Genomic DNA, 23,302 nt, shown 5'->3' with positions numbered 1-23,302 from the left:
ACCATTCTGCCCACCCTAGAAATATTCCACCCCTGGGAATCAGATCACATCATTACCCTCACTCATCCTCTCAAAACATCTGCACTTTACAAAACTACCTCTCACCCACCTAAATCTTTTGTAGAAATGTTGACACATGCATCTACACATGTTATCTACCCGAAGTTCCTCTAACACTTATCATTGTCCTTGAACAATTGTAAATACTCACATTCAGATTTTAAAAAACACGTGAAAAATATTAGATCTGTATTGCATGCTCTGCAGATGCTTTGTGTGCACTATTAACTGTCTGGAATCAATTTTGCAGATCTCTGGTAGAGGAATTCCGGAAGACGCTATGTTCACTGTGGCAGGGCAGTCCAACTGCGTTCTCACCCGACTCCCTTTTCTACGTCGTCTGGAAGGTCATGCCAAACTTCAGGTGAAGCAATGATTGCGAGCAAACCCATTTGCCCTCAAAGCCAGAAAAGGAGATGTTTTAACAATGGTCCTGATTGAAGCTCACTTCAAAGGGGGTAATATCATGTCCAGTGGCTTTGCAGCACCAATTAGGTCAGTCTTTTACTCACAAGGTGACCCAAGAGAGCAACACAACTTTCACAAAGACCCAAATAAAGATACTACGCATACATGAGTTGTAACACAGTAACTTGGGTGCCCCCTATGCTCTCAATTTGTCTCCAGTGTAATGATCTTGGATTAAATTTATGTCATGTGAATGCAATTTTAGTGTCACTGCCTGACTTTTTGCAATCCGCCGACACTCCTCCCATCTCGTTCTAGCCTATCCCTTGCCCCCATTGGTTGCTCCATGCCATCCCTGAATGTCAGTTCCCTCGCACCTCGCATGATTCCTATCTTGCCTCCCAGCTCTCTCCTAACCCCCTGATTCCGTGGCCTTACCTGTGCAAAGATTTCCCCCCCAATTCATGTGGATGATCCTAGCAAGCATCTGACTGATCATCACTCAGCATCCTCCTTGTAAGTGAAGCACTATCTGTTGTACAAAAACAAGTCATACCTCTTGTATGGGGCAGAGCTAGTTCAATTCCTCCTCAAGGAGTGACAGCCTTTGCCATTCCTCTAAAATCATACTAAAATAGAAAAAACGTTTTTCTGGCTGGATTCCTGGTTGGATTCCTACCTGCCTCGCGGGTGCCCAAGTGCGCGTTCGTGGTCGTGACGCCACCGGTATCATCTGCACGATGACGTCACCCTCATCCAACAGCTTTGAACTGGGTTCGTGTGTCACGGTGATGTCACGCCTCCACCCATCTTTCACGCCTCCACCCATCTACCCTCCACCCTGGCCGTCTACCCCATGCAAATACAATCGACGAGAGTGATAGAGGAGGAAGGTGAGGTAAATAGAGGAGGGAGATAGAGGGGGGAGATGGGAGAGGTAGGTGAGGGAGGGAGATATATGAGAGGGGAATACATGGAGAGAAAACAGTGAAATAGCATGAAACAGAGGATAGAGAACAAAACAGAAAAAGAGCAAGAGAAAGTGACAAGCAGTTAGAGGGAGGATTAGAGAGAGGCAAGATAGATTGAGAAGGAAAGAGCGAGGTGGGAAGGAGGGTGCGAGGAGAAAGAAACGGGGAGATAGGGGGCATGAAAGTGGGTGAGATAGTGGAGAAAGGGGAGAGAATATCGAGGGAGGGAGACAGGAATAGAGCAACAGATGGAAACGGAGACAAAGTGAGAATTCTAGATACATTGGGATGTAGAGTACAAGGCAAGTGAAAGGTGGAGAGACACAAGGCTCAATATAAATTTAAACGTTTTTCTAGCTCGCTGGGAGGGAAGGGTCGGATGGTCATGGCCAAAGGATGGTGCGGGATGCTAGTAATGTTGTATAAAAGTAACATTTTAAGGGAATATCAAGAACTTCACAAATGTGATGTCTTCTTTTAATGCTTTGAGCCAATTGCGTACTATGCTCGCAGTACTCTCCGGGATTTCTTATTATGGCAGTGTTCCCCTTGCCTATGGATGAAATATATTGAAAGGGTTACGTGTTTATGGAACTATCAAATACAAGAAGTCGCTGAGCTCAATAAAATTATCCAGCTTGCTGTTTCAAGTGCAGAAAGCAAGATCACAGTGGGTGTACAAATGTGAATATACAAAAAAAATATGTCACGTGAAAAATAAACCCAGAATACATTGGTTAGTCGATAACAAAGTTACGAACACTGACGGAACATTTTTTTTATAGTTTTAATTCACATATAAAATGTAAGCCCATGTCTGGTTAAAAATTGTCTCTCTACTGATTAAAATAAAACAAATCACGACGTTTTGATTGCAACACAAGCAATCGAAACGTCGTGATTTGTTTTATTTTAATTTATTTCTAACCACGTGACTTTACCGAAAGAACCAAAGAGTGTGGATTCCTGCAGTCATGAAAGCTTCAAATCAAGATTGATTATAGCCATGGCCGAGAAACAAACGTAGGTCACCGGGTTTATGGTGCAGTGTGATGACCACTGCACCATCGCGTCTCCACGTTAATGTTGTTGCGTACCTGTGTGTGTGTTAATATCTGGACGACGTAGGGGCTATCAACAGCAGGATGCCCATGAGTTCATGCGCTACCTGCTGGACCACCTGCACATGGAGCTGCAGTGCGGCGTGGATCGCGCGGGCCGCTCGTGTCTTGGTCGCCGTGATGCGGCGGTCACAGAAGATGCACACACCATGTGAGTTGGTCACTCTCGATACTCCCACGGGGATTGTTTTTTTTATCAACTATTGCAACACTATAAACAACTTATTTTCATCATACATCTCGTTTTGGTGACCTGTGCCTAACGCCTGACACTTTATGCTGTGTGTAACACTGGGGATTCTACGTGGATTTTCATGCAATTTAAATATTTTTTTAATGAAAAGCTTATTAAAATTATTATTAATTATTAGTTTATTACAAGAATAATCAATTTTCTCCAAAAATATACCAGCGCCGCTTTTGATAAAAGCCAAGTGCGTCCCTGTTTTTTTTATTTTATCTTTTCGTTTTGCACACCATTACAGATTTATAAATAATCTATTCAGTTAATTTGTGTGTGACAATAGTTTTTTTTGGACATCGAAAACAAATTGAACAATAAGCAGAATCACTTTTAATTTCAACTCAGTGCAGTTTCACTTTGATGACTTTTGCTCGCACTTATAGTGATTTTTTTTTTTAATAGTGAACACCGACCTCCGATCATAGATTTATTTTTTTACTGTCATTTTCTGTAAAGAAACTTCATATTTGAAGCGACTGCGTAATAAATGATTTAATTCAGCTCGACCTTTCGCGTAAAAATCCACCCACTCATGAATATTTACGAGGGGGGGGTGGGCCTCATGTAGAGTGATGTAACACGGGGGGGTGGGCCTCGGAGTGACGTCACATTGTCCTTTATCAAAACCATTACAATGTGTTATTAATTTATTTGTTGCTTCTATCAGTACATCGTTTATATTCAGGTAATAAGAGCATTGAGACTAAATGTATACTCTTCTGTGGGTTTATGCGTGTCTTTGTGTGTGCATGTTTTGTGATGATGCATGCAGGGGCTGCTCAGGCGAGGCACGTTTACCCCGATCCTGCCGAAATGGTGTTGCTACAGTGGTAACGGACATCTTCGGGGGCATCCTGCAGAGTGATGTCAACTGTCTCATCTGTGGCACCGAGTCAAAGAAATTTGACCCCTTCCTGGGTGCGTCGTTATCTGCTGTCTTTGCAGTGGCTGGCGGGAACCAGTCCTTTCATCTCTGGAAATATCACGTGACTTTTGAAAGACTTTTGTATGGTGCACAGGCCAATTTATGCTCATGCTCTGCTATTACATTGAAATGTTGCTAGTGTGCACTGTAGCTTGGGATTGGGGTGGGTTGTGAATGGGGGCAGGATGGAGGAGGAAAGCAGGTTACCAAGACGGAAATTTAAGTCGGCACCTGGGGGTCGGCAAAGAACAGAAGGAATGTCTGTTAATGTATGGGTCTGAAGGCTTAATGCCCATGAGGTGTATTGTTTTTACAATCCTCGCATAGTTAAGAATAATGAAAAATGGCATTTCATAACGGTGTTTATACTGTACTATTTATGAAATTAAATGATAGACTGAGATTACAAAATAGTAATAGCTTCTTTGAAAAAAACTTGTTTACCTCAAATCTGTACTTCATGATTCAGTTACTTCAATAAACTATCATCCCCTTTTGAGGTGAATTTCCTCCCCTTTTTGCAAGACGCAAAGTCACATGTCTGTGGATGGAATGCCCATCACCTTTAACTTCCAACAAGAATTTAAATAAGAAAGATTATGAGTCTCCTTAAATATCTATGTTTAGTCCGGTTGGTCCTTGTGCAAATTTACTTTGTTTTAAATCAACAATTTAAATCAGCAACGTCATCTTTTATCTGGAATCATAGATTACCTAGGATATAGCTCAACACACGGACTGCTCCAACACACCAAAAAGGATATGTCCTCTTTCAACTATAAACTGTATCATCAGTCTAAAACTCAACTTGATTTGAAATTTCATTTCCAAAAAAACCCCCCACAATTTGGCCAAAGTGGCAGAAAATACAGGCCAAACCCGACTCTTCCAAATTATTGTTCTTTACAGATCCTCATGAGATCAACTGTGCTATGGTCCCTCGGCATTACTCTCAAAATTAGCGTATTATTGTCAAATGGTTGAACACTCAGTCTGAACTTCTGGCCTTTTGTCCATTATGGGGTTAATCCCTCTTTTCAGATAGATAATAAACCCGTGCATTGCCAGATTGGCAGCAACAAATAACTCTCATAATTGGTGACCTGCTTGGCCACAATGTGAACTTCAACTCAAATTTGGCTCCATACCTCCCAATTTCTGATATTCTCAACTTAAAGCCATTAATTCAACATGATCACTTGTTATTATAACCATATACACTGTTCCAAACTGATTCCCAATCCTGCCATTTCTTTAGGACTCAAACACACATCCCAAACACACAAATAGTTTATTTAATATTTTTAATTCCCCAGTTTACAGTCATGGGCTGGTCTGTTGCCCCCCCCTTTTCCCAACTTGGTTAATAATATGTTAAATGTGTAATCATATGTTAAATGGGTAATATGGGCGAGTTTAAGATTTTGTTATTACATCAACTTGCTCCATTTTCTTCATACCATTTCCATTTAGCAGAACATTCCAACAATAGATCTAAACACCACCCACATATACTCGCCATCTTTGTTCTTGTCTTACATTTACACGAACATAACATTTTTTTAAATGTATATATTTGTGTTTGCATCTTTTTTTCCTTTTGTGCCCTTGGGGTATGCTGTGCATTTTTATGTTTAGTACAATATTTATTTTGGAAAATGATTCAGGTACTTGAGGCTAGCTTAGTGTTGTGCACATGGGCATTGGATTTCATGTGGGCCATTATATAATCGCCTATAAAACAGTTTTGAGGGGGAGATTATTATTTGAATTGATCCTGGCTGCCCTTCATAGCCAACTCACATTGACCAGCATGGTGAATTATGGTAAAGAAAAAAACCATGACTAATGAGGCATGGGGAGGCCTTAATCAAGATCTAGATGAACAAATACCTGAACATTATTTAAACAGCTTGGCTTCTATGATTAGCATATTTATTTAAATTATGGTTTTGTTGAACTTTGACAATGTTCAACTCTGCACAGCTTAATTAAGCATGGCTCATCTAAAGTTAGTACTTGCTCTTTTATGATATGTGTGTTGCTTGATTTTTCACACCAATTCAGATTTATCTCTGGACATCCCACTCCAATTTAGGGAGAGGAAAGCCAAGAACCAAGAACCTGGTCCGGTGTGCACCTTGCCCGGTATGAAATTACAGCGCACACAAAACCAACACTAAGATTGGTCGCTAAAATTGTCACTACAAACCTCAATTGGAATAAAGAGATTTCAATATCAATGTCAGTGGGGGTTAGTGTAGCTATACACTGTGTATGCATGCTTGTGTGTGACATGCAAAGCTGTGGGTGTATATACACCTCTGTGTGTTTGTGTGTGGAGTAAATTCATCTCATTTTTCCTGTAGCTTTATAATTGTAATGCTGTGGTAGTTTTATTGAACGACATTAATAGATTCAAAAGTATACAAGCCACGGCTGATTACTCGGTTGTGTAGGTAGGTTCACATGTTTCACGGTGACCAGTAAGCTGTTCTCTCGGGGAGGATACATATTGGGGGAGTTTGTGTTCAGGGGGTGTGTATGTTGAACTTCTTTTGCACAGTACGTAGTGAACTGTGCTAATCGCTGGAGACCAGTTAATATAACACCTAACCAAACCCAGTGTGGAGCCCTTGAAAAAATAAAATAATGTGGCTACCCTCACATTGTGCTAACACTGCCTTTCGTATACGTTGAAAACTCATTCTTTACAACTGCTTTTTGTGTTTAGTTTGTTGTCCTCCCCCTGCACCTCCGATTAGCATGGTTCGTTACATACGGGGCAAAAGAAGTTCAACATACATACATACGTGAAGCTGGAGCTCTAATTCTAGACTACTCGATGATTGATTTTGTGATCTGGGTACAGCTATATCACTAAGTGGGAATAGACTGTCCTGTACAGGAATCCCACACTATACAGGAACCCCTGTTATATGTTCCTGGGAAATGCTACTTAACTCTAAATTTCTTAAAGCAAACTATAATTTCCGATATAGACATAATCTGAAAATGAGGGGTTGTGTTCCTAGCCTACATTTCTGGAAAAAAATGCATGACTTAATGTCATTAAATCTACAAAAATGCATATGGTTCTAAGTTAATGTACATTTTAACTAATAATACAATGAACTAGATAACACTTACCAGAGATGTAAAATTTCGATTTAAAGCTTTCGTGACTGCAGGGATTCATCTTCTTGGGTCTTTCGGTAAAGTCACGTAGAAGGGAAGTAATAAAATAATAAAAATAAAACATAATAAAATAATTCTCACGACGTTTCGGCCACAACGCAAGCAGCCGTCTTCAGGTGGAGAACAGGTCTGTCACGTAGACAGAGTCTGTCATGTAGACAGTCTGTCTACATGACAGACCTGTTCTCTATGTGACAGACTCTGTCTACGTGACAGACCTGTTCTTCACCTGAAGACGGCTGCTTGCGTTGTGGCCGAAACGTCGTGAGAATTATTTTATTATGTTTTATTTTTATTATTTTATTACCAGAGATGGTTTAAGAGCGTTCTGATTGAGGCCTCTAGGGGAGGGCAGTGGTGGAGTAATGCAGACGAAGGGGTACGATCAACTGCCTCTTCATCTGATGGTTAAGCTGGAGGTACAGGAAGGGTCACCAGAGGAATCTGGCTTCTGGGCTCTACTCTGGACCTTTTGGCTTGAGTGCAGAACGTTGAAAAAAATTCCAGTCAACTAGACAACATTTTTCTTCTGCTGGTAAAGCTCCTTGTAGCAGTGAATACCATATACGGTGGGGGTGGTAGTTTCATATCATCGGCCTCTTCCTCAACTCGTTGTTCCAGCTGCATCAGATGCTCGTTTGACAGGTCCTCACCATGGCACTCTAGCGAACTCCACCACGTCCAACTCCTCCACATTGTTGAGTCCAGATTCCCTCTGCCACGTGGTACAGACTATGCTCGCACAGTATGGTATTCTATCGCAAAGTAGTCCGTTTTCTCCGCCCGTGTTAAAAGTAAAAACATTGCACATTTACTCCCCACAATTTTTTACAAGAACGCATAGAGAAACATTGCACTCATGAGGAAATATATTCACTATATGAGAAGCAACGCATGATGTGGCAAGTCTAGCAGGGGATTCCTGTACTCACGAACTGAACAGACACCTGGGAGTAGTGTTGGTGAACGAGACTGTGGGAAATTGGGAAATATTACGAGGCGCTGAGCCCCATGATGCTGTATTCTTGTCTCACTCAAAAACAGAATAGGAGGAATAGTGATATGGGTCATCTGTGGTTGACAAATTGGAAGCCTTCGATAATCTCTGCTGTGTGCCATGCATATGCAGAAATGGGTATACAGGATAGATTCAGTGACGTATGATCATGTTCTGGCCCCCCCTTCACTAACCCAACTGACTTAACAGTCAACTGACTAACAGTCAAACAACCCCCATGAATAACATGGTGCGGTTAGGCCTTTAGCACTGGATTGATGAAGGATTGTAAGTTATTATTACATATGCATGTGCTTATCATTGCAGGGATATGTGCACCATCCCAGGTGATGGATTGTTAACATACCAGGCTGCCAGTGTTAGTGGGTACATGCCCATTTCGCCTGCATGTTGGTCTGCTGTATTGTGTGGACATGCTCAAGCGCACGCTTACAGGTGGTGTTTTCATGTCGGATTCCCCACATGTATGCAGACTGCCTGCACAGCTTCACAGCACTGGAGCAGCTGGATGACTCGGAGCTCTACACATGCCACATGTGTAAGAAGAAACAGAAGTCCACTAAAAAGTTTTGGATCCAGAAACTGCCGGCAGTGAGTGCCTTTTGATGCACAACATAGTTTGCCAACATCACAACAATCCTTGGTCAAGTGCGAGAAAAGCAGATGTTTGCAACAAATGATCAATTTTAAAGCGTATTTTGACATGCTTTCTATAAGTAGTAGAATCGGAATCTTTATTTAGACGAGAGTAATCCGATGAGCTATGAAGCTCTTTTATACAGATGTCCAATAGGGGCAAGTTACTATATATTTAATTAACTCTGATTTTGTACAATCTGGGTTTTCTTTTTTAAAATTTTACATTTATTCTGTTCTCATTCTATTTGCTTCCTATATCTCAACATATGTACTCTTTAATTGCAGGTTTTCTTTGCTAAATACACATACTGCGTTAATGGGCTGTCACGTGGTTTGGAAAAAAGGACCTTGGCAAAACTTAAATCAGTCGAGTGTTCCAACATGCGGTGCTGGAGAGTGTGATGGAAACAGTGTAGATGAAAATGGGATGCAGATTTTTGTCAAGGGTAATGGGTTTGGAAGCAGACTATAGAAATAGGATGGGTGCACAAAGGCAAAGGGGGGTTTAGGTCAGATGAAGGAAGAGTTGAAAATAAACATGCTGGGTGTTAGAAGAAGACGCATGCTGCTTTGCTATTACTGTGGGGGCACAAGGATGCAATTGGGTATTGATGAACACCTGGTTCTGAACATTATTAGGACCATTATTCGGAAGCCACTGGAACTGTGCACTTTTAAATCGAGATTGAAAAATAATTTCTTTCAAACTGATTTTTGTGTTCAGTTTGTTGTCCTTCCCCCGCACCTCTGATTGGCACGGTTGGCTATGTACAGTGCGAAAGAAGTTCAACTTGCATAGATTCAACATGGTTGGGAGCTTTTTTGCCGCGGGATATTGCCGGGAGCAGTAGCAAAGTATTGTTCATAGCAATAGGCAGTACAAAGCAGCAGATTGCAGCAGGCATAGATTCAACATGGTTGGGAGAATTTTGGCCTCGGGATACTGCCGGGAGCAGTAGCAAAGTATTGTTCATAGCAATAGGCAGTACAAAGCAGCAGATTGCAGCAGGCATTTCAGCAGCAGCTGCAGCACATTCACAACATTCAAGCTGCACCTACTTTTGAGAGACCTACTTATTTCGTCTGGCGTGCGAGTGACACGGAGTTTGGCTATGTGCCTATTCATGTTCCCGTAAGCATATAGGTTAACATATTTTTTACTTGCAAATTGTCTTGGTATATTTGTGTTTTTAAAATGTCATATTTGTATACTGCTTGTAATTCACCATTAAGTCCAATTTTATTTTCAGTTTTTGTGGCTTTGGAGTCGGTCTGTATTAAGGTGATGACCTTGGCACAAAACATTGGCAGCCTTGCATATTTTCCAGACATGTATAATGTTTTTCAATGTAATTCCAATACAAGAATGTGAGTCATTTCAATACTTTCTAGGTATATTAAAAAAGATGGCTGGCTGCGAAAAACATTCTTCATGAATGGTAGCGTTAATAAATCAATGGACAATATATTTACATTCACAATGCTGGTGTTTCCTTTGTAACAGGTGCTGTGTTTGCACTTGAAGCGATTCCACTGGACAGCATATATGCGCAACAAGATCGATACGTATGTGGAGTTTCCGCTGAAGGGTCTGGACGTCAAATCATTTTTACTCGAGGTAAATAGACTGCCCTGGGAGATTGTTGGGTGGCTGTGTGGAAACACCTTTATGATGTAACCGGAACTATTATGTTATAAAATGCGAGGTTCACACCTGGCTCATTCTTATTTTAGGTTCGTGTACTGCATGTGACCTCTTGTGACGGTGTTAAAAAAAACTGCTGTTGCTGCCATTCTAGTGCACGATCAATTTTACTGATCCATGTATCACGGGGGCGACCATGGAAACAGCGCCATTCTTTTGAGGGTCGCAGTCCGCTTCGAACGTCAACTGAAGTGCACAGTTCGCTCAAGTTTGCGCACATGATGAGCAATGTGTGCAAAATGTGACAGCCAGTTAAACTCTCAATTGCTCGTACTAGGATTGGAGTCATCTTTAGAAATGCCACCATGCTTGTGAATGTGTGTCAACTGTGTGAGCTGATGGTGATCTGTGCAACTACATGTACAGTGCAGTTAGTGGTTAGGACACAATTTCCATTGTTAGGTTTGTTCTTGACTAAAGGACGCTGGATTTACTTTACTTAATTTATTGAGAGATTTTTGAGGCTCAGTCCCAGTTCATTTTCACTGGTGGTGGTGTTTCCTACAGCAGTAGCTTTGGAAATTCACCTCTGGTTCAAATCTAGAGAAAATCTAAATAAAAACAACCTCTGTCTGCCATTCCGCAAAGACACAGACAGAAGGAACTGGTACTGTTATGTTAAATGTTTAAAATTGTTCACTCAGTGTGGCATGCTGTAGAGAAAATTGTTCCTGTATGTTTGATTTTTTTTTTCACATTTTTGTAATCTTTCCACTATGTGCTTCCATTTGCGAAATAACGTTTCGTAACATACATTTTATACTCATGTCCTGTCCAACAATGACATGTAAAAATATCTTAAATGACTTGACACATTTTCACGTGAATGATTTACAATGTATTTATGATCAATATTGGGAGGGGATCGCCTCTCAGGTGATGAGGATGTCTGACACTGCAAGAAGTTAAATAATTATACCGTTACTCTTTTGTATTCAATATGTATGTGATTAACACCTAACATTTGAATGTTATTAACACAATAATGGTGAAAGACTATTTAGAAAATTAATTTCCAAAATATTAATGAATTTCTTTTGAGCATTTAAGTACTAATTTGGCAAATAAATACACTCTATACAACACTTTGGTTCAAGCATAAAGAGTGATTTAGTTTGTTAAAAATATATATTAACAGTCATTTATTTACTAAATAAATGTAAAAAGTTAAAGAATGCAGGGTTAACACCAACATCGTGTCTTTGCGGTTGCATCGGTCTAACATGTGGCATGCTGGTGGTGACCATACACTTTTTTTGGAGATCAATTTGCAAATGAAACATTTCTCATTAATATGTAAAAGTTAATGGCCACAAAACACTGTAACCTTCCGCACATAGCTTAAATAGCGCAGAAACTATTATTTTGTACATAAATTACTGTCAATATACTTGTAACAAACTAAATTACTCTAATTTTGCTTTAATCAAATATTTTATACAGTGTTTTTACTTTTAAATTAGTACTTCAAATGCTCAAAGAAATTCATTAATATTTTGGAAATCCATTTCTAAATATACGGTAATATTTTAAAATCCTTGAGTAGTTGGAAAACCCAAAGTTATATCTTTCCTGCATTTGACTTTAAAAGTTTTACTTTATATATTTGGTGTGTTTTTTATTATTATAAAAATTTTAGCCTTCAAATTAGAACATTTATTTATTTAAACTGATGTTAATGCAAACCTTTAACTGCTTGGGACTTGGAGGTGCTCAGAGTAATTACAGAAAATACATAAAGTAAGTAGGTTTATAAACAAAGGCTTCGATAATGTGTAACAGATATTGCAATATTTTGTCTTTACCACAGCAGGAGAAAGGTGAGCCACCAGGCAGCAGCAACAGTTGCAGCCTCTATGACCTTGCAGCGGTCGTGGTGCATCACGGATCTGGGTGAGCCTACCTATTCAGCGGGCAAGCGCAGATACGTCCAAAGCGTGATCCTAATATTACAAGCCCGGACATTAGATTGACAGTTTGCTGATATTGATTTTTATTTGGTACTAGCTTCTCTACCCGGCGTTGCCCAGGCCAAAAAATTATTTCAAAACTACTCTTAAAAATCTAACAGCAGTGCGTACTGACTGTGGTGGTACCTGCTATGATTACATCAGTGCATACCGACTGTGGTTGTACCTGCTATCACGACAGTAGTACATGCTGACTCTATAGCAGTATTTATCGACTCTATAGCACAAAGTACTCGCCTGACAGTGGCGTGGTGAGGCCTAGTCCCGTGCAGAGCCTCTGGCGTCGCCTAGATTGTCCAGCCGGCCAAGGTGCCACCTTGGCAGGCTGAGGGTGGGCTGCTACCCCTGACCCCCCCCCCCCCCAGCCACAATCTCTGCAGTAATATCTACGGCCTATACGACTGTATAGTAGTAACTGCACGCATCGGGGTGGGGGGGACATCACACAGTGAAGAATTTACCTGAGCGTTTAGTGTATTTTTTATTAGCATTTTTAACGCGAAATAAAATGTCCACCTCACTCCCACCGAAGGCATGCGACTTGGCATGGGTACCTGGCCATTTTTATTTAACGTAAACCCCACCGTTGGAGAGCCAAATCCTTCGCAAGCGCGCAAACACAAACAAACCCACACACAAACCCCGCCACAAACCCACAGACAAATTTAGACTTTTTTACATATATAGATGTCAAAACAAGGACACGTATCTTCGGTATTAAGCAACAAGCGTTTGTGGGTATGTTTAGCTCCTGCTTTGAAAAGATTTGGACGATTTGTATTGTACAGGCAGACCTCGTTTAGCGCTCAAGATGCGTTCCTGGAGAATTGAGCGCTAAACGAATGAGCGCTAAAAGGAGCCATAATACCATTGCTTTATGGGGATACGTTCCCAACAGCGTTATTTATTTCGTATGAGCAATATATGAGGGCTTCATTGGGGTATCAGTAATAGCGCTCATAATACTATTGATGGTAAACGTTATTTAATCATTTTAAACAATGTATTATTATAACATCAGTAAGTATTGTGTACTGCACTCACGAGTGCATTCTACTGTGCTGCGAGGCAGTGGTGGGAGACAAGGTTGGAGCTGCTGTGCTTCCAATCTGGGTCTGAGCAAGGCCCTCAGTAAAAATTTCTGTGGTGAGGTTTCTTTTAGGTGGAGCATGAGACTCTATCCTGGTCTCATGAGTTCTTACCTGGTCTCATGAGTTCTTACCTGTCTAAACACGCTGTAATAACATTTTAAACAATCAATAGAAATGTAATCGTGACCACGAATTGTGATTATCGAATCACGGGGAGTGGGGTCTGGTTGGCACACGTATTACACATTCATTGTCTTTGTCTGTGATGCTGTACATTCTTGATTTAAATTATATTCAACACACAGCCTCGTGAGTGCTTCTAAATAACAGGAATGTGTCGCCGTGTGTGTGCAGGGTTGGCTCGGGACACTACACAGCATATGCGGCGCACAATGGGCTGTGGTTCCACTTCAATGACAGCACAGTGACCCGATCAGAGGAGGACACAGTGGCCAGGGCTAAGGCCTACATCCTCTTCTACACAAAGCGGCAGCGGGACAATGGGAAATAAACCTCAAATTGTGCGTGCACTACCCTACCTTTGACAATGTGTGCTGCTCAGACAGCTTGGAGTATGTGTATGCATACACCAATGTAGTCTCGGTAAAGAATGTAAACGAATAGAATTCTCCTTGGAACAAGGATACTGGTGAAGCTTCATGCTGCCACGTGGATAGCAGTGAAACGAGGCCATTCTTTTGAATTGTACGTTGTATCTTGAGCCAATTAATGAACAATGCTCCACGTGTGCTGTCTGTGCAAGTGGGATGGCAGCAGGCTACATGTACATACATGACGATTGGGAAGAAGAGTGCATTGGAGCTTGTGAGAGCTGTGTGCAAGCGTTTGTCGCTGTTTTTGTCAGTTCAGTTTAACTTTCTGTGAGAGGACCAGCATTGAACATTGGAAAAAAGTGCCAAGCAATGGTGGGTCTGTCACAAAAATCGAATCTTTTAAATGAAAAAAACCTTTTATTTTTTTTTGGAGATCATGTGAAATCTAATGAAATACGTGTCAGGTATTTGTTTTGCATTTTAAATGCAGGCACAAATATTGGAAGATTTGTTAGATCAGGTTTTGTAATGACCAGAATATGACAAACGTAAATAAATTTGGGCAGTCACATGGCCCAGCTGTAACGCATTCTTGTAGCTTGTTACAGCGGTTCCTGGTTCAAATCCAGCCACCTCCCTGATTAATACTGTGATTATGTTAACCATAAAAAAATAAACGTCTGCTTCACAGTGGATAATAAAGATCCCCTTACGTTACCGCAAGAGTAGGCCTTGTATGCCAGCAAATGATCCAAATTGTAAAATCTAAAAATTACCCGCAAATAATTTTATTTGAATGTACATATCAATCATCAACCCCCTACTGCGAAAACCTGGCAGGAATCTCCTTAAATTCTTTCAGGATTTCCTGAGTAAACAAACATAATAAATAAATATACAATATAATTTCTCACTATATTCACATTTGTTACAATTTGGGGCACATTTAATCAAGTCGCTTATGAAATAAGAATTTCATCATTTTTTGGGAAATTGTTTCCAGATGACAAGTTTTAATTGTGAGCAGCATTTACTTCATGAAAACATTTAACATAAAAATAGACTAAAAGACCTTCCACAAAGCAACACATTTTTAGTTATTTAAATTACAACCTAATATTGCACGCATTTTGTTTTATGTTTTAAATGGCAAGCAAGCACAGCCAATCGCAACAAGTCAGGAATTGTACCGGTGTAAGGCGTCTGCATAACTGATGGTTCTTTTTTTCACAATGACTGGTCGTGCAGTTATGTCACCACCAGGTTTAGGTTTTGGAATGGAATGACAGTCAAGTGCAGCGCAGCACAAACTACAATTCCATGTGCGCATGATCACAATTTCTGAATTGTTGTCTCCAAGCTGTTATTGCATTTCAACATCTGAAATGGGCAATTGCAAAGTAATGCATTGGAAAAAATAAACTGATTTCTTTTCATATGACCTCATATGTATAGACACGTGCTATTGAAGCAGGACTCCAATAATCTGTACTCCAATCTGCAAATTCCTGTAATTTGTGGATTATTGAAGGTTTACACCTCCCATGATCTGAACCAGAAATCCAAAAACGATATTTGCATCTTTTTTGGGAGCAGGGAATTCTCTGATTCACAGCACACCGTATCAGCAGCATCCGCAGGTTAACTTGCGAGCCTTGCCGACCTAATCCAGACATTTTATTTTTTGCTTAATGGGGCCGTGCGGCTCATTCCATTTGTTAAACATGGCACACTATGGCAGGTTAAAAACGTATCTTGATCCGTAAACCATAATCCATAGAGGGACGGAGTTGGAAGGAAACGTGGATTCAAGATTTTGTTTTTGCATCATCACAGATTCGCTGTGCTGGTATGAATTGTTTAGTCGAGAAGAATTAAAGTTTTTGTTACTTGGGATCATCATCACAATCCATGGGCAGATAGCCCGTGGACATATTTGTCCACTGCATATTTCATCATTTGTTTCCACTTTCCTCAGTCTTGTGACAATATACTCAAGTAGTGCACATCTGTCTGGCACCAATCTCTTTCGTCGTGAAGCCATTCTCTGTTAGGTCTTCATCTCTTTAGACTTAGGATATGAAGTCTAAAAAAATCCTAAATAAATCCTTTAATATAGACCCATATGGCAAATTTGCACCGTTTGGGTCTTGGAAAACTCGTAATTTAGTAATCTGCAAATTCATCGTGGATTAAGTTATCTGGTAATTTAGCTGGTACTCGCATGTTTGCACTTCCCCTGTCATCCACAATTTTTCGTAAATAAATGGAATCGCACAGCTCTTTCATCCCATAATCTGCTGCACACCACGCGAACATTATTTTCATGGATTACAGAACTAACCTTGGCAATGGGCAGATAATGATGTGCTCCACGATATGGTCCCCTCACATCATCAATGTGAGTGTTTGGAGTTCTGCTGTATATGCTCTACACATAATACGGCTGAATGGGTGTGGTCAGATATTTTTACACAATCACAACGTTGCTAGTTCAAATCTAGTAAAGGATTCGGTGATTAATTAGTTACCACTCTGTGGGAAATTAAAAGTTATTGTCATAAGAAGCACCTGGTCTCAATAGTAAGATTCACAAATGGCTCAGGCTACTCATGGAGATGCATGCTGCCCCATTGAACACGCAGACACTGATACATGGTGTATGGTACATGTGTGTGTGTGTATAGATATGGGGAGCAGTAGTGTTTCATTATTATCTGAATTAATCATGGGCCTCCCCTAGGTAGACTCGGCCTCAAATGAGTACCTTGTGCGATGTGCAAACATCGCCACTGGGGAGACAAAGGCGTCCAGGTGTGGTGCTGGCCACTCAACCCCACGTGTGTCGTACCGGCCTTCATAAGTGCTCGCTAACGGAACTTGTCCCAAAAGTCTGTTGAGGCTATACAGGAGATGTTTGTCTTTGTACGGTTATAATAACTTAAATAGTACCGACAGTACTCCGTTATTAGTGGTGACAGTGACTTCGTATCCCAATCAACAAATGAAATATACATATCTGGTGCGCATTCAGCACGGTCATTTTTATGGTGTCAGCGTGGCTGCCATAATTTGCTTAAAGAATAATTTAATTTTACTGAAAGGAATTCACATCAGCAAATATCATAACTTGGATTTCCTCATAAAATGCCTGATTACTAAGGTGGTTCGGATACTTCAATTTTGATTGGGAATTTTAGTAATTTCATGTAACTGTTGGAAAACATTTAACAATCAATATGTGAATTTTTATCATTGCTACGCACTTTTCAGCATGATTTTTGTAATTTGAAGCAAATTCTATTCATAATATGCATATTCCACGTAAGAATTTGGTCGCAAGAATACGTACACACATTGGCTATTGTTGCTGCTTAAACTCGCCCTCACAAAGCTGATATTGCGGAAAAATTGGCCTCAATTTGGTTTATTGCTTCATGTGTTGGTGGAAATGAGCCAATTGCATCCGAAATTTACCCCACACGTTGCATGGCCTTTAGGTGCATGGCCTTCACGATTGGCAACTATTTTCCTGAGACATCGGTCAGTTTTGTGTCAGAAGCAGTCAGACTAATTATGTTATGGCACACACATACGTTTTTGTGTCTGCTATGGTAACATACATCCAAAAACATATAAGGCTTCTATTTACATTGGGAATGCATCCTTGGAAAACATGACGTGTGGTGAAACAACGTCAATCTAAACTTATTTTACCATTGACTTCATTATATACATTTAGGATGCATTCTTGAGGATAATTTTTTGGTTAAAAAAATTACAGAAACAATATAAAATACTGTAAGTAAGAAAAAAATAATAGCAAAAGATACCAAAAAAGATTATGTAACAAATTTGAATATATAAGTAAAAAAAAGATCAAAACAGCATTGGAGTGGATGCATTTCAAATCGAATTACGTTCCCGAATCCGTGACAGTGAAATGTAAATAGGAGCAATGTAAATAGAGGACTTAATGTATTGTTCAGAAAGTATTTGTGCATGAATGCGACATCTGAAAGGTATATGTTTACACTTCTGAAGCAGTAATAGCGTCTTTGCCAGTGCAATTATATCCCGGTGTTTGCTCCTGGAAGGCCTTCATGGATCTTGTATAAGTGAGGCTTTTCTCTCATTGCTGTTCGGCCCCACTAACCTCGCACTCTTTTAACCAAACACCTGGGGCAGAGGGGCTGAATAGTATGGCACCTTTAATGGGTTTCTCTGCTATCTTGGGCCATTTTTTTTTTAAATAACCATACATTATTTCTGCCAACACATGATTAGACGATGAAGCCTCTGAGTGTTCTTGTAATATTGTCTCTCAATATTAGGAAAGAGACATTTCACAATCCACAATAAGCAAATCGAGGCTATATAAAATGTGATTTAAAGCTTTCGTGACTGCAGGGATTCATATTCTTGGTTCTTTCGGTAAAGTCACGTAGAAGGGCAATAATAAAATAACATGTTACGTAGAAGGGAAATAATAAAATAATATTGTTTTTTTATTATTTCCCTTCTACGTGACTTTACCGAAAGAACCAAGAATATATGAAATGTGGTCAACTTCTAAAATGTGCGATTTCATAAAAAAATAATTATTAAAATAACTAACTTTCAAATAAATGTGAAAGTAGACTTGAAATTACACCAGTTTTTTTCATATCGGGAATCTTACGCAGTGAAGATGTATATTGACAGAGATGAAGCGTGGATCTTTAGGCATAGGCTGTAATTGCCATTTTTAATCCAACTTCTTTATTACAATGTAATGAAGAGTGTGCACATTCCAGGCTTCAATGGCAAAGTGAAAATTATGGTGCTATTTTAAAACTCTCCATTTTAATTACAGTGAATTACGACGAATTATTTCCCGATAACCAATAACATTTTTTATGGACACTACATTCAAAAATACTTGGTGTATATTTTCAAACAATTATGTCCAGCCTTAAATTACATGATATTACCATGAACTATAATTGTCCTATGGAGAGATTGGCCCCCATCATGGGAAATACCTTTTTACCACCGAGTCAGAACATCCAACAAGCTATTTGTTGGCAAAAATTCACATTTTGCATTCATTCAACAATAACTTTTTTCATAAATGGACATGTTTTGGGTATCATAATATGTTTTACTTTGGTTTAATAATTATACTGGACTTCTATGCAAGAGGTTTAAATGCTTAAAAGACTGGGACGGACAGCCGTGGTCCTTTGTTATCATCTGCCCACAGCATGGACGAGCTGCAGACACTTCTGGTGCTGCTATATTCCTAGACGTTCTGACACGGCAACTTACAGAATTGACTGAAGTGACCCATGGCTCAACTTCAAGAGATGGGTATTAGTCTGTTGATGAAGACCTTGTTCAGGATTGCTCTATATTGAGCACTGTTTGTGCTTATATGCTGGTCCCTTAACACCTTGCTGATAAGGCCAATGACGTAAATATTTCCCCTATAAAGATAATGTCATCTATTGAAACTCTTGATGTACCATGAAGTTAGACAATCCTTTCAAAGTGAACCTTGCCTACAAACCATTCCAGAATATCCTTTAATTCTGAGCATGCTGAAGCCATGAAGACATTATTTTGTTCTGGATTGAGTGAAGTGCATTTCATGCATTTCCTACAATAGCTTCATATGATGTAAACCAGACCTGTAATTGTGACCTTATCTCACATGATGCCCTGATGAGGTTTTATTTCAAAATGTGCTAAATCATTCTAGAATGAGATACTTTATATTCGACCACTGTCATTGCCCACCGCATTGTTTTAAGTCATTCTGCACATGCAAATATAAAAGCAGCGTCACAAAACTGCATTTTCTTGTTGAACACTAGCATCATGTAACAATTTGTAATAGATTATTTTGAATGCATTATAAGTACCATGTCTTATCAAAGAAAGCAGGTCGCATTAATTGTTCATGGTTTAACAGGATTGTCAGGAAGCGGACACTTGCACCTCCGATTTGCATGGTTGGCTATGTACGGTGCAAAAGAAATGTACCATACAATGGTGGTAATTACCTATTATAATCCGAATATTTTTAAATCACTGTTAGGTGCCAGATGCGAATTTCACATTCATGCCTGTATCATCCATATGATGTGTTATAACTCATTGCTGTTTACATTTGTTTTAATTGAAGTGTGTTAGCCAGTGTGCATTTTCACCAGTGTGCATTTTCTAATGAGGAGCAATGGGCTCGTTTCTAAGACTCGAATCAGAAAAACTAGGAAAGGGAACCATAACAACTCCGTATGCTTCGTTGCAAAACTGAAATACCAATCCTGCAATTCCCATAGTCAGAAAGAATATTGCTGCTTGTTATTTAATCTGACGGTGCATTCGGTGTATAAAATCGGGGCTGTTATTTACATTTTTGATAAATGACGAAACTGCACTGAAGTGCAATTGATTTTAGAATTTGTCCTCTGGCAACAATACTTTTAACAATGTAAAATTAAATTGAACGTTTGTATTTTCTTTCTGTTGTTAGAACGGCAAACTGCTGTAAACATGAGTTCATTCAAATTTATTTTTCCTATACGATGTGAGATGTATTGTGCATACATGCTCAATATGTATTGTGCTGATTATATCAAATACGTGTCACGCATGAAACTGTTTCAATTGGCTCAATGATTTACGTATTTCATGCAATATTTTGTAACCTATTCCTTAGTATTTTGGCACAATGCTAAAACATCACAAATTGCAAACATTAAAGATTCATCTTTACTCTGCAAAGTAAAGCCATTGTGGTCGAAAAAAATTGAACCTGGTTAAAATATAAATTTAATGAGGCCCAAGGGAAATAAATGCTCGAAATAACGTTGAATGATTCTAATTTATAGCCGAATAACATGTGACGTGAAGAGGAAATTACGTGTGTAATATTTTTGTGACGTGTTACTGTTTTTTTTCAGCATATGTCATGTTGCCACTTATAGTGGCTGGGTCCCAGAACAACGTGGATCATGAATATATATGAAGTGAAGTGGCCCTAAATGTGTCAGCCATGTTTATGTGAAGAGGTCAACTTGAATCTATGTCATTTTTTAATTATAATTTTGGTAGCATTATAATAATGCTTGTATTTGATATAGGATGTATATGAGTGCATACATTCATCATATTTTTAAAGTATGTATATGTAATGGTGAATTTTTTTAAAAACTGGGGACATTACTTGACTCCATCCATCCAAGGAAAACATAACCACCTTGGATTTACAAATCTCCCACAACAGGTGTGGCGCTATATTTTTGCTAATGAAAGTGATTGTGGTACACAATAAAGCTCCAGCTTACTGGTTATGTTTTGTGAAGGTCGTCGTTTAACAGTAGATTTTAAAGTGTGTTTATTGCTGTTGCGTGTTCTGAATCCTACATGGTGGAATGGTGGTCTCGTGGGTTTAATGGTTGTTTCCACTCGAGCTGTCATGTTGCCACCAGAGATACAAAAAACTGAGACATCAGAAACATAATATCTGAACGGTGGAAGAGGGCAGAACAACAATACATGTAAATGCCTTGAGTGATGTATTATTATAACACTGACAAAATGCTGATTTTTTTTACATCCTTGGGAAGAGATTTCCCAGGACCACCTACATCTTAAACATAGGATGTCCTGGGAAAACCAGGACAGGTGGCAAAACCAGATGTAATTTCACGTATTTTGCAATGAACAGTGGCATCGGTATTCGTAGTATCACATTTAATATGCTGGAAAAAAATTAAGTGGGAGTGGTTGTCCACAACAGTGATAATATATATCATTACATAGATCATCCCAGGATTAACAAGGACACCATAGTAGTGTTCCATAGGCTCACCGCAAAGCACATTTTCCATCCGTTTAGAATTTGATTGCCATCACTTCCTGCCAATGCACGTGTTGTCTAACTAAAGCTGGATGTCTGGTGGAAAGGGGACGAAACCGACTCTTTGTTGGGATTCACGAGGGTTGCCCCATTGTGTACGAATATGGCCAAAATATACCATGTTTAAAAACGACCCTAAACTAACTGTGAATGCTTTGCTAGGAAACTCACTATTTAGTGAGTTTAAATTGCATTCTTTTTTGTTATTACATTTCTGCCGTCCACTGGTCTTATATGCATTTAGAAAAATCCCGCAGGGTCACGGAACGTGTGCAGAGAAGGCTATTTGAGGGTGGACCTCTGCCCTCGCTACCCAACTTAACCCATTCGTTTCTGCACTGCATGAGCGGGTACAGCGTAAGCGAGAACCACCATCAGCTGGAAAGTGTGGGGGAACACAACTTGCAGTGTTTCTCCATTTTATGTCTCTTGATGCTATACTCTTGATCGCATTATGGCAGATTGTGTTGTGCGTTGCTACAGGGGTATAGGGACAGGAGGGGGCACAGGTGGTGCATCAGCCAGTCATCTCAGTCAGTCGACCTGTGGCACCTGGGTCTGCCCCGTGACCTGCCAGCGGGCATTCGACACTTCACGTGGCCTCAAGGTGCACATGGCCTGGAACAAGCGACGTCACCGCCACTTAGTGGCGAATGGCGGTTGTTGTTATAGGGACATTCCTACACGGTGGCTGCAACCTCGTGGGCTGGAGCCTTCAACTTAAAATTAAAAGCAATCTGCAAGGCGGAAATATGCAAGTGACCTTAGACATTTAGCATTATACATTTGTCTTGCAATTCCATTGGCATGTCCCTGGGCCTCTCTGGATCAACTCCGGTGCATCACAGGGCCCCACAATGACGCTGGCCTTGGAAACGGAGGTGTCACCGTTGGGCGACATGGGGCGATCATGAAGGTTTTGGGCTCAACGATGCTTTGGCCGTTCTGGCCGGCCACCACTGCTTTCTCCGCTTTGCGTGATGGGTCATCACTGGCAGTTTCGCATCCTCCCCTTTGGCCTCACATCTTCTGAGGGTTTTACCAAGGTCCTGGAGGTTCTTGTGGTCACGCTAAGTTGGCGGGGCCACTATGACTGTGCCTACTTGGACGACATACTCATTCGTGCGGCCACTAAACAGCTCCTTGGAGTCCTTGGCGCGGGCGTTAATTTTATCTTAACAGTCCAACGTTTTTTTCTCTCAATGGGACCAATTGTAAGTTGCCCCCCTCACATTGACCCAAACATCTGGGTGCTGTCCTCAACACTGTCCATGCTTGGCTTCCATGACACCCGAGAATATGGCTGCTATGTTGTGTTGGGTTGATTCTCTGTTGACCACTTTCGGCAACTGATCCAGTCTTTTCTGGTGCTCCTCGGCCACCTCTCTGCCTTGGTCGACGTACTCCCTTGCGCCAGCCTCCGCATGCGAACCCTGCAGTGGCTCCTCTCCGTACTCGGGGGGCCTCCACTGTTGGGCCCTTGCAACAA

The 23,302-nt window shown here is 40.3% G+C and overlaps 1 protein-coding gene across 2 annotated transcripts in view; it reads left to right on the top strand.

Moving 5' to 3' along the window:
- Positions 1–21,242, top strand: part of USP3 (ubiquitin specific peptidase 3) — a 58,227-nt gene extending 36,985 nt beyond the window's left edge. The window contains exons 8-15 of one of the 2 annotated variants that reach the window (XM_078620849.1): positions 311–424; positions 2,568–2,711; positions 3,577–3,722; positions 5,797–5,877; positions 8,418–8,536; positions 10,089–10,202; positions 12,103–12,182; positions 13,705–21,242. In XM_078620849.1, coding sequence (XP_078476975.1) covers positions 311–424; positions 2,568–2,711; positions 3,577–3,722; positions 5,797–5,877; positions 8,418–8,536; positions 10,089–10,202; positions 12,103–12,182; positions 13,705–13,861 — 955 coding nt within the window. In that variant the 3' untranslated portion in view covers positions 13,862–21,242. Of the gene's footprint in view, positions 1–310; positions 425–2,567; positions 2,712–3,576; positions 3,723–5,796; positions 5,878–8,417; positions 8,537–10,088; positions 10,203–12,099; positions 12,183–13,704 lie in introns of both variants that reach the window. The other variant, XM_078620841.1, reaches the window with a different exon arrangement.
- Positions 21,243–23,302: the final 2,060 nt, after the last annotated feature.

Source organism: Lampetra planeri, chromosome 3 (genome assembly GCF_965212315.1).
Source record: "Lampetra planeri chromosome 3, kcLamPlan1.2.h2, whole genome shotgun sequence".
NCBI lineage: Eukaryota > Metazoa > Chordata > Hyperoartia > Petromyzontiformes > Petromyzontidae > Lampetra > Lampetra planeri.
Note: the sequence above shows the minus strand (reverse complement) of the source record. Positions and strands in the feature narration are given on the sequence as shown.